This window comes from Choloepus didactylus, chromosome 9 (genome assembly GCF_015220235.1).
Source record: "Choloepus didactylus isolate mChoDid1 chromosome 9, mChoDid1.pri, whole genome shotgun sequence".
Taxonomy (NCBI): domain Eukaryota; kingdom Metazoa; phylum Chordata; class Mammalia; order Pilosa; family Megalonychidae; genus Choloepus; species Choloepus didactylus.
In genome coordinates this window covers 27,368,037-27,379,214 of record NC_051315.1, presented here as the reverse complement: position 1 = coordinate 27,379,214, position 11,178 = coordinate 27,368,037, and the positions used below count along the sequence as shown (strand labels likewise).

General features: G+C 41.2%; 1 protein-coding gene across 1 annotated transcript; it reads left to right on the top strand.

Moving 5' to 3' along the window:
- The first annotated feature begins 6,275 nt into the window (after positions 1-6,275).
- On the top strand, positions 6,276-9,738 carry LOC119544281 (receptor tyrosine-protein kinase erbB-3-like). Its single transcript, XM_037849627.1, has one exon. The coding sequence runs from the start codon at positions 6,611-6,613 to the stop codon at positions 9,704-9,706; it is 3,096 nt and encodes a 1,031-aa protein (XP_037705555.1). The 5' UTR covers positions 6,276-6,610; the 3' UTR covers positions 9,707-9,738.
- Positions 9,739-11,178: the final 1,440 nt, after the last annotated feature.

Here is an 11,178-nt window from a genome sequence, read left to right as displayed (position 1 = left end):
TAATTTTGCTTGAGGGGTATTTTTTTTAGCTGCCATTTCTATTCAACAAAAATTCAAATGAGATTTTAAAAACATGTGACAGTTCCTAGGTCATACAGAACTTATTGTGTGATAATACATTTTCCTTCCCCCTGAACAATAATATCCTTCTGATTACTAGCACAGTGAACACCAGGAAAATGGACAAAATTTCTCAATAAAATTATACACTCAAAATATTAGCCTAACAACCTGTTATGCCTATTGTGTCCACGCATTTCATATTTGTATGACCAGAAACATGAGTTTCCTTTATTTGCAAAAAATCATTGTTATACATAATGCATTCTTGGGCAGGCAACATAGCTCAAAAGAGTAAGCAAGGGAACAGAGGAATGGAAAATTTGAATTTCTGGTTCTACCATTAATCCCTATGCCCTCTTGGGCAAGTTGCTTAATCAGGAAACATTAGATGAGCATCAGAAAACATGTAAGAAATTTATTGAAGAATATGGACCTGAGATCAAGCTAAACAGACCAAAGGGAAATCAGGACTGTCTGATTAGAAACTTGGGTATTTTAAAAGATCTCTTTTGGTCCTTGCCATTGCCCTTGAAAATCTAATAAAGGTAGAAAGAAGTTGACGCCAATGATGGAATTCTGAGGAAGTCAGGATGATCCTTCAAATATAATCATATATCTTTGGGCAGATTATATAACTTCTTTGATACTCAGTTGTTTCATTTCTAATACGCTGACAATAATGCTTCCTTCAATAGGATCCTTGAGAGGATTAAGTAAATTGATTCATATAATTGGAGTAGCACAGGGACTGGCTCTGGATGGATATTTTCATTTTTATCATTAATTATAATTAAGAATCATATGGTTGCAATGCAACAATCGATTTTGCCAGAACTTATCACTGTCACTTTGCCTTCTGGGAGAGAATATCCACATCCCCAAATCATAAGCTAAACCTCTATCTATGTTTGATTTATTATGGATGGATAGATATAGATAGATAAGACAATTAGCTAATAGAGATATAGATGGATATAGTTATAGATGTATAAATATAGAGATTCATTAAAATATTCTCTATGTTTCTGTAATGGATCTTAGCCCTAAATCCTTATCTGTTCTCCCACCTGGTAAGCATGGCCATGCCCAAAGTGACCTGGGTTGACTCCTTTGACCCTTTGCCGACAGTCTAGGCAAGATGCTGGCCAGGAATTTTGCTTCCTCACTTCTTCCCCTATACCTCAACCTTGCTTTAGGTCTCTCATATCTTACACCCCATCTGCAAGAGGAGGAAATAAGAAAAGAAAAGAATTCTTTTTCTCAAGGCCTAGAGGACAGCTGACCTTGTGGGTTTCCCAGCTGGGTACAGATCCTATCAGAAAATACCTTCAGGTCCTATCTGATTGAACCACCTACAAGGACAAATTGTCAGAAGAGTGAAGAAAACATAACAAACAGAAAAGAGAAACAGATTAAAAATTGTGCCTCCTATTATAGGAATTCTATCTTCTTTGAGCATTTTTAGGCAATTTGGAGAATTAAGATAGGCAATCAAAACACTACAACTAACCCAAACATCAGCCCAACTGCTGAGATAAAATATAGGAAAAATATTCATGCCTTTTAGCTATTGCCTATTTAAGGTGTAAGACTATGGCACTCTACATAAATAGAGGTTCAGTAAGGTATCCCCTCGTAGGCAAAGGATCTTTTATAGTTGTGAAGAGTGAGTGGATTTCAAAAGCCCAAATACAGTCTCAGTGTGGGTGGGAGAAAAACCAAGTGGCCTGCTTATGGCTCTAATAACTTTGCATCAGGGAGATGGACCCAGTCTCCTCTGACAAATTCCGTCTGGAGATAAGACTGTATGAGCAAACTGGTGAGAAGGCCCTGACCTGAATGTACGCTGTAGTGCAGAAAAAACCCTAAAGCCAGCCACACATATTTGCTTGAATAATTATTAATTTTTTTGTATAGTAATTAAATCAGTGTAGTAGGTAGTACAAATTATTGCACTCCTAGTCACTGCAGGTTTGGGATGGGGTTTTCATTCAGAATAAACAAAGGGCAGCAGAGCACTGCATTGGTGAAAGTGCACATAAAGAACTGAGTTCTTACATAGGCAGGTAAAATTCACCAGCTATCTAGGACAGCCTCCATTTGAGACACATCTTCATAAAGTAGGTGTAAACTGCAGCAGGTGCAGAACTAAGGTAGCTCAGATAAAATTAGCAGCTAGGCTCAGGTCTGGCTTGCTCCTTACATATTGCAAATAAGGGATTTGCTTTTCAAGATGCACTTCTCTATTTCCATTATAGTCATAAAGTAAAGAAAAATCCTTCCTTTATTTCCATTTTCAGGAACATAGGAAACATTCATGACTCACCATTTAATAATAACCCAATGAACCAATTACTTGAGGCTAAATTTATATGACGTCTTTGGAGTTAAAAACAAAAATGAGGAAGATGGCAGAAGTGGTGGCATATTTATGAATCAATCCCAATCCTTGCATTAAAAATAAACATCTGAGACTCCATAAAAGTTTCACTCACTAAGTTTATTCTTCAGAAACTTAAATCCTTCAGAGGACTCCTATGCCAGCTAAGTCCCCAAACCCAGAGGCAAGAGCCTCTTCAAGAACATCAACTAGATGTGTTCCATAAAGTTGACACCCCTTTCCAACAAGAACAGGTTAGGGTGGTCACTGCCTAGACATCCCTGAAGATCGGAAAGTGATTAAACTAGAAGAAGAGGTAGCAACAGACAAGACAGAATTTAACAAAGGATTATGAATACTGAATCTTTATATAATTTTCTTTTTCTTAGTTGCTAGGGTATTAGGACAGCTAGAAGAAAAGAACTGAAATGGCAGAACTGTAATACATAGCATCCTTTGAAATTTGTTCTATAGCTAGCTACTTGTTATATTGTAATTTGAAAGCTATCACCTCTTTGTATATACGCTATATTTCACAATAAGGAAATAACTGAAACTATGGTACTATAGTGAACAACAATTTTGGAAATTTCCTATATAACTACTTGTTAAATCATACTTTGAAAGATACTTTTTGTGTGTGTGTGCGTGTATATATATATATATATATATATATATATATATATATATATTTCACATTAAGGAAATAATTGAAACTGTGGAACTGTAACCTATAATATTGTTTGAAATCTGCTAACTACTTGTTAAATTGCACTTGAAAAGTTATCACTTCTATGTATATATTTATATTCTACAATAAAAGCAAACAAACAAACAAGCAACCCAGAACAACTAGATTTAAAAACCAAACAAAAAAATCTACAGATAATGTTTACTACAATACAGGGTGACAAGGTAGTCCTACAAATCCCAATATAGAAGCAGATAAAGTCAATTTACCAATAGTCACAAGACCTGCAAGATATCACAATCCATGGGGGAGAGAAGCACCTGGGCAAGTGATGGACCTTGGAACAAACAAACCTTAAAAGAGCCATCAGGCAGTTACTGGAAATCACAACCAGCCAACGTGAAAACAGCAGTTGAAACCAGGAGGTTTTGCCCAAAGCAGTAGTCAGTGTCAGTGAGTAGAAAGGGCCTTAGGTAAGATTAAAAAGTAGGAGAAGTCAGATCCTACAACTCTCAAAACTGACCAGCCAAGGTTCCCTTCCAGGACAGGGATCTATGTTGGGAGAAAAAAAAAACCAAAAGTGCTTTCCTCTGTTAGCAAAAGCTGATTTCATAAGAAAATTATCAAAAGAATAGAATAAACATAAAATCCCATACAGAGTTACCAAAGGAAAGAGAGAATAAGAAGCAGAATAAAATCCCTACAGACTATTACAACACACCAGAAAGACACATCCATGGAACAGAACAAAACTAAAACCTCTATAACCTTCTCTTTCAAAATAAGCTAAAAGACATTATTAAAATGATACATGAGATTAAAGAACTAATATGCATCAAGATTAGAAAAACTCAGAAACAAAGTGAGAGAATTAAAAGAAAAAAAATTTTTTAAATGAAGACATAAATTAGAAGAAACACAAGAAAGAATAAACAAAGAAGATATTGCCTTAAGAGAGATAAAAGATTAAAGAGGAAACTCTTTTAATAAAAAGAATTTTTAGGAGAGGAATTGAAAGATCTGAGAGAAAGTGGCAAAAATGTTAAAGAAAGGAAACTATGTAACATATGGAAATAGGAATCTCTAAAGAAAACCAAGGTAAAAAAACAGAGCAAAACTAAAACATTTAATTCAAAAATTTCCCTGAAATTAAAAAAAAAATAAAACTACATATTGAAAGAACATACTGTGTGCCTAAGACTAATATAAATACATAGTCTACTAAAATTACAAACATTTTAAGGAAAAGAAACAGAAATCTTTGTAGATCTTGGCAAAAACAGTGATTGATTTATGCTAGAAAAAATTTGGATTATCATTAGGCTTTTCAATATCAACACTTTATGTTGGAATAAAACAGAATAACATATCTAAAATACTTAAAAAAAGATAGAAGGAAAATATAAGCCAAGGATTTTATACCCAGCAAAACTGACTTTCAATATAAATGACAGAGACAAATTGATACCAAAATGCAAGAACTCAGAATATTGTTCCCATAAGTCTTTCTCGAGGACTCTCATAGAGGTTGAATTTCATACAACCAAAATGACAAAAGGATGGATGGTGATATAGTTACTTGTAGTCTTATGTCTACATCAGATGAGGCTTAAAATAGAGAAAATATAATATGATATGGCCATACTCTCAGACAGTGTGGCCATGGTAAAAGTATAAAAATGGGGAAAAATAGAGAATGCATTTATAAGAATATTATATTGATGAGGATAATAGCATAGTTATTCTGAGACCGTTATGTGTGCAATGTGGGATAGAGTAAATAAGTAAAGTATGGGATAGTCTAATTCTGCCATTCCCTGTGCCCTTGAAAAACAGGATTCTTAGTGTAGAAGAAAGGAGATATAGAAGTAATAGAGAAGAAATTAAGTAAAAATTCTATAGGTCTAAATTTGACGTAGAAGTATGAACATGAACTCATGAGGTAGTTTACCATATACATATATGCAGTGTATGTGCATCTATATAGGTATGCATGGGTGTATTTTCTACCTGTGGCCACTGACAAGGCCTAGAAACAATGACCAGACCAATATCAATTAGCATCTCTAGCATCTGGATAGCTTGTGGTCTTAAAATAAGCTTCCTGAGGAAATGGCTAATCCTATATCCAAAGCAGGAAATGTTGAAGATGAGTCTGAAACTTCTTGCTGTAACTGCGAAGGAGGAAGCTTTCAAAGACTACTAGTGTCATGGCAAAAGGACTCAAAAGCAAAGTTTCCTACAGGGACAATTTGAGCTTAAAAATAGATAAATAATTCCAGTTTGTGGAAACCCATCAATTATGTTGAAATCCATGGAGTAATAGCAATTAAAAAAAAAAAAAAAAAACAGAAAACAAACTGGTCTCCTTCAGAGCTGATATTAAAGTGAAAGAATCAAACATTTACCCTGCCTGTCCTATAGGAAATTTACTGCTGGGTTACCAAATTGTAGATGAGGGGAGGCACCTATTTAAAAAACTAGTCCAACTAATAAATGAAAAAGAAATGAAAATTCTAGAATATCGCCATTTTGCAACTCCCAATGAATAAATGGATCTAGGTACTGAGCATCAGCAGCTGCTAACTACGGTGAAAAGAGCAACAACCACACATTAGGTGGCCCCTGATGAAAGAACACACCAGCACCTATAGTCTTGTCGATGGCATGAAACCTAAGTCTGATGAGACTCTGGATCCAATTGCCAATTTTCAGGATACACAGGAAACAGAAATATGGGAAACAGTACATGCAAACAACTTCTAGACTAAAAATCTAGATGGTCAAGACTAAACAATAGTGTCTAGAAATACACATTTAGATAATAAAACACAAGAAATACAAGAAAGGGATGGCTAAAAGTCAGGATAAGGGTTACTTCTTGCAGGGAGGACAAGGGTTAAGATTGGGACAGGATTCATTAAGTTCTATTTTTTGACCTGGGTCATGGTTGCAAGGATGTACGCCTAGGAACAACTTATTAAGATAAGTATTTATTTCATGTGACTCTCTATATCTTTGTTTTACTTTACAATAAGATGTTACAGTTTTCACAGTAAAGTCTGTTTAAAATGTTTTAAAAAAATCAAGATCCAGGTCCCTCCTGTCATGAGGTCTGCAAGGGGCGATGCTGGGGTCCCGGACCAGAACACTGCCAGATATTGACCAATACCATCTGTGCCCCTCAGTGTAATGGTCACTGCTTTGGGCCCAACCCCAACCAGTGCTGCCACGATGAGTGTGCAGGTGGCTGCTCAGGCCCTCAGGACACAGACTGCTTTGCCTGCTGACACTTCAATTACAGTGGAGCCTGTGTACCCCGGTGTCCACAGCCTCTTGTCTACAACAAACTAACTTTCCAGCTGGAACCCAATCCCCACACTAAGTATCAATATGGAGGAGTCTGTGTAGCCAGCTGTCCCCATAACTTTGTGGTGGATCAAACTTCTTGTGTCAGGGCCTGTCCTCCAGACAAGATGGAAGTAGATAAAAATGGGCTCAAGATGTGTGAGCCTTGTGGGGGGCTGTGTCCTAAAGCCTGTGAGGGGACGGGCTCTGGGAGCCGCTTCCAGACTGTGGACTCCAGCAACATCAATGGATTTGTGAACTGCACCAAGATCCTGGGCAACCTGGACTTCCTTATCACTGGCCTCAATGGAGATCCTTGGCACAAAATCCCAGCTCTGGACCCTGAGAAGCTCAATGTCTTCCGGACAGTACGGGAAATCACAGGTTACCTGAATATCCAGTCGTGGCCTCCTCACATGCACAACTTCAGTGTCTTTTCCAACCTGACCACCATTGGGGGCAAAAGCCTCTACAACCGAGGCTTCTCATTGTTGATTATGAAGAACTTGAATGTAACATCTCTGGGCCTCCGATCCCTGAGGGAAATCAGTGCTGGGCGTATCTACATAAGTGCCAATCGGCAGCTCTGCTACCACCATTCTCTGAACTGGACCAGACTGCTTCGGGGGCCTTCAGAAGAGAGACTAGACATCAAGCATAATCGGCCCCGCAGAGATTGTGTGGCAGAGGGCAAAGTGTGTGACCCACTGTGCGCCTCTGGGGGCTGCTGGGGCCCAGGCCCCGGTCAGTGCTTATCCTGTCGAAACTACAGCCGAGGAGGTGTCTGTGTGACCCACTGCAACTTCCTGAATGGGGAGCCTCGTGAGTTTGCCTTTGAGGCTGAATATTTCTCCTGCCACCCGGAATGTCAACCCATGGAGGGCACTGCCACATGCAATGGCTCGGGCTCTGATGCTTGTACCCAGTGTGCCCATTTTCGAGATGGACCCCACTGTGTGAGCAGCTGCCCCCATGGAGTCCTAGGGGCCAAGGGCCCCATCTACAAATACCCAGATAATCAGAATGAATGTTGGCCCTGCCATGAGAACTGCACCCAGGGGTGTAAGGGACCAGAGCTACACGACTGTTTAGGCCAAACACTGGTACTGATCAGCAAAACCCATCTGGCGCTGGCTATGGCAGTGGTAGTAGGATTGGTTGTGATTATTCTGATCATGGGTGGCACTTTTCTCTACTGGCGTGGGTGCCAGATTCAGAATAAAAGGGCTATGAGGCGCTGCTTGGAACGGGGTGAGAGCATAGAGCCTTTGGATCCCAGTGAGAAGGCTAACAAGGTCTCGGCCAGAATCTTTAAAGAGACAGAGCTGAGGAAACTCAAAGTGCTTGGATCAGGCGTCTTTGGAACGGTGCACAAAGGTGTGTGGATCCCTGAGGGTGAATCAATCAAGATCCCAGTCTGCATTAAAGTCATTGAGGACAAGAGTGGACGGCAAAGTTTTCAAGCTGTGACTGATCATATGCTGGCCATCGGCAGCCTAGACCATGGCCACATTGTACGGCTGCTAGGACTGTGCCCAGGCTCATCTCTGCAGCTTGTCACACAATACTTGCCTTTGGGTTCCCTGCTGGATCATGTGAGGCAACATCGGGGGGCACTGGGGCCACAGCTGCTGCTCAACTGGGGAGTACAAATTGCTAAGGGTATGTACTACCTTGAGGAGCATGGCATGGTGCATAGGTATCTGGCCGCCCGAAATGTGCTACTCAAGTCACCCAGTCAGGTTCAGGTGGCCAATTTTGGGGTGGCCGACCTCCTGCCCCCTGATGATAAGCAGCTACTGCACAGTGAGGCCAAGACTCCAATTAAGTGGATGGCCCTCGAGAGTATCCACTTTGGGAAATATACACACCAGAGTGACATCTGGAGCTATGGTGTGACAGTTTGGGAGCTGATGACCTTTGGGGCAGAGCCCTATGCAGGATTGAGATTGGCTGAAGTACCAGACTTCCTGGAGAAAGGGGAGCGATTGGCACAGCCCCAGATCTGCACCATTGATGTCTACATGGTCATGGTCAAATGTTGGATGATTGATGAGAACATTCGCCCTACCTTCAAAGAACTAGCCAATGAGTTCACTAGGATGGCCCGAGACCCACCTCGGTATCTGGTCATAAAGAGAGAGAGTGGGCCTGGAATCCCCCCTGGAGCAGAGCCTCCTGCTCTGACAAACAAAGAACTGGAGGAAGTAGAACTGGAGCCAGAACTAGACCTAGACCTGGACTTGGAGGCAGAGGAGGACAACCTGGCAACCACACTGGGCTCTGCCCTCAGCTTGCCAGTTGGAACACTTAATTGGCCACGTGGGAACCAGAGCCTTCTAAGTCCATCATCTGGATACATGCCCATGAACCAGGGTAATCTCGGGGAGACTTGCCAGGAGTCTGTTTGTGGGGGTGGTGAACGGTGTCCCCGCCCAGCCTCCCTGCACCCAATGCCACGGGGACGCCTGGCATCAGAGTCATCAGAGGGTCCTATGACAGTCTCTGAGGTCGAGTTCCAGGAGAAGGTGTTGATGAGTAGAAGCCGGAGTCGGAGCCGAAGCCCACGGCCACGTGGGGACAGTGCCTATCACTCCCAACGCCATAGCTTGCTTACTCCCGTTACCCCACTCTCCCCACCAGGATTAGAGGAAGAGGATGTGAATGGTTATGTCATGCCAGATACACACCTCAAAGGTACCTCCTCTTTCCGGGAAGGCACCCTTTCTTCAGTGGGTCTCAGTTCTGTCCTGGGTACAGAAGAAGACGAAGAAGATGAGGAGTATGAATACATGAACCGGAGAAGAAGGCGCAGTCCACCTTGTCCCCCTAGGCCAAGTTCCCTCGAGGAGCTGGGTTATGAGTACATGGATGTGGGATCAGACCTCAGTGCTTCCCTGGGCAGCACACAGAGTTGCCCACTCCACCCTGTACCCATCATGCCTACCACTGGCACATCTCCAGATGAGGACTATGAATATATGAATCGGCGACGTGGTGGAGGAGGTCCTGGGGGGGATTATGCAGCTATGGGGGCCTGCCCGGCAGCTGAACAAGGGTATGAAGAAATGAGAGCTTTTCAGGGGCATGGACACCATGTCCCCCACGTCCATTATGCCCGCGTCAAAACTCTCCGGAGCTTAGAAGCCACTGACTCTGCCTTTGATAACCCCGATTACTGGCATAGTAGGCTTTTCCCCAAGGCCAATGCCCAGGAAACATAACTCCTGCTCCCTGAGACATTCAGGAAGTATTTGATGGCAACTAGTGCCTCTAGAGGGTACCCTTCTCCCTACTCCCTCTCCTTCACAGGTTTTGCTCCATTTCCCCAGTCCTAGACAATTCCAGTCAACCTTTGGAGGCTTTTAAACACTTTGACACTGGTGTGTAACCAGCTCTGCACTTTCTTCCCCTTCACCATCTCCAGGAAAGGAGAAGGTTTTCCCTCTTTTGTGTGCTTTCCCAACCCCACTCCTCAGCTCCCTCAGGGGGACTCCTTGGAGATATGAAGGATTACTCCCCGTTTCCCCTTCTCTCAGGCTCTGACTTGTTGGGAGTAGGCCCTTAAGTGTGCCTTTGTTTCCCATTAGACTGTCCTAAGGGAGAGAAAATGTGGTGGTGGTGGTGGGGGGACCTAGCAGGGGAAAATACATTTTTTGGTCTAGGACTTTTAGCCTCCTGGAAAGACAGGGAAGCTTAAAATTTTGTGGCATAAAGAAAGAGGTTTGGAGTAGATATTAACGATTACTACTAATTAAGCATTTACTGAGTGCCAGGCATCATGCTAAATTTTAACTACATTAGCTCACTTAATACTTATATCAGTTCTGTGAGGTACGCATTATGCCCAATTTACAAATGAGAAAACTGAGCCTTAACGAGATTTAAGTAAATTAAGAGGCAGATCCAGGATTCAAATCTTCCTAATTCCAATGCATGTGCTCTTTACTGTAAGGTGTCAAGGAAAACACAAGTCAGTCAGAAGGCACTGTTCTTTTACTTTTGCACTGAACCAGGTCTAACCCCAACAAGCATAGCCTCTTCCCATGCCCAGACTCCTCATCTCAGGAAGTAGAGGAGGGGGCCAGAAGGAAAAATAACTGCACATCTTTCTGTAAACCATAGTCCACATGTGTTGTAAATGATCTCTACTCCTTATCCAATGACAGATTCACAAGGGTCTGTTTTTAGGAAATAATCTCATCCAGTAGTGAGATACCTCTTGTTGGGATAGAAGACCCAGCTCTGGACCTCTGTCCCCTGGGATGGGAACCAGGAAGAAAATGTTGTATCGTTTATTTTGTTTTGTTTTTATACATGTCTGAATAAAAATACCAAAGTTTTTTTCAAAAAAAAAAAAAAAAAAAATCAACAAAACCTGTTTGCTCTAATAAGTGAATCCATAGTTTCAGATTTGTGGCTGAACACTATCTTACTCAATTCACTTGAAATAGGGTTTTTAAATTATGCTTTTTAAATACGTACAGAAAATTAGGAAACATGTATAAGCAAAATAAAGAAAATCACAATCACTCAGCATAGCTCTGACAGACTTCTTACTGTGTATGTATGATGTATATAGATTTTTTTTATAAATGGACTCAGTATACGCTATATTGCAATCTGCTCCTATTACCATATATTTCAATTGTATTACACATAATTTTACAATCTTATTCAATTACTATATATCTAC

What these genes read in the sequence shown, in the direction of transcription:
- LOC119544281 (XM_037849627.1), top strand. Translation starts at nt 6,611, where the DNA reads ATGGAAGTAGATAAAAATGGGCTCAAGATGTGTGAGCCTTGTGGGGGG.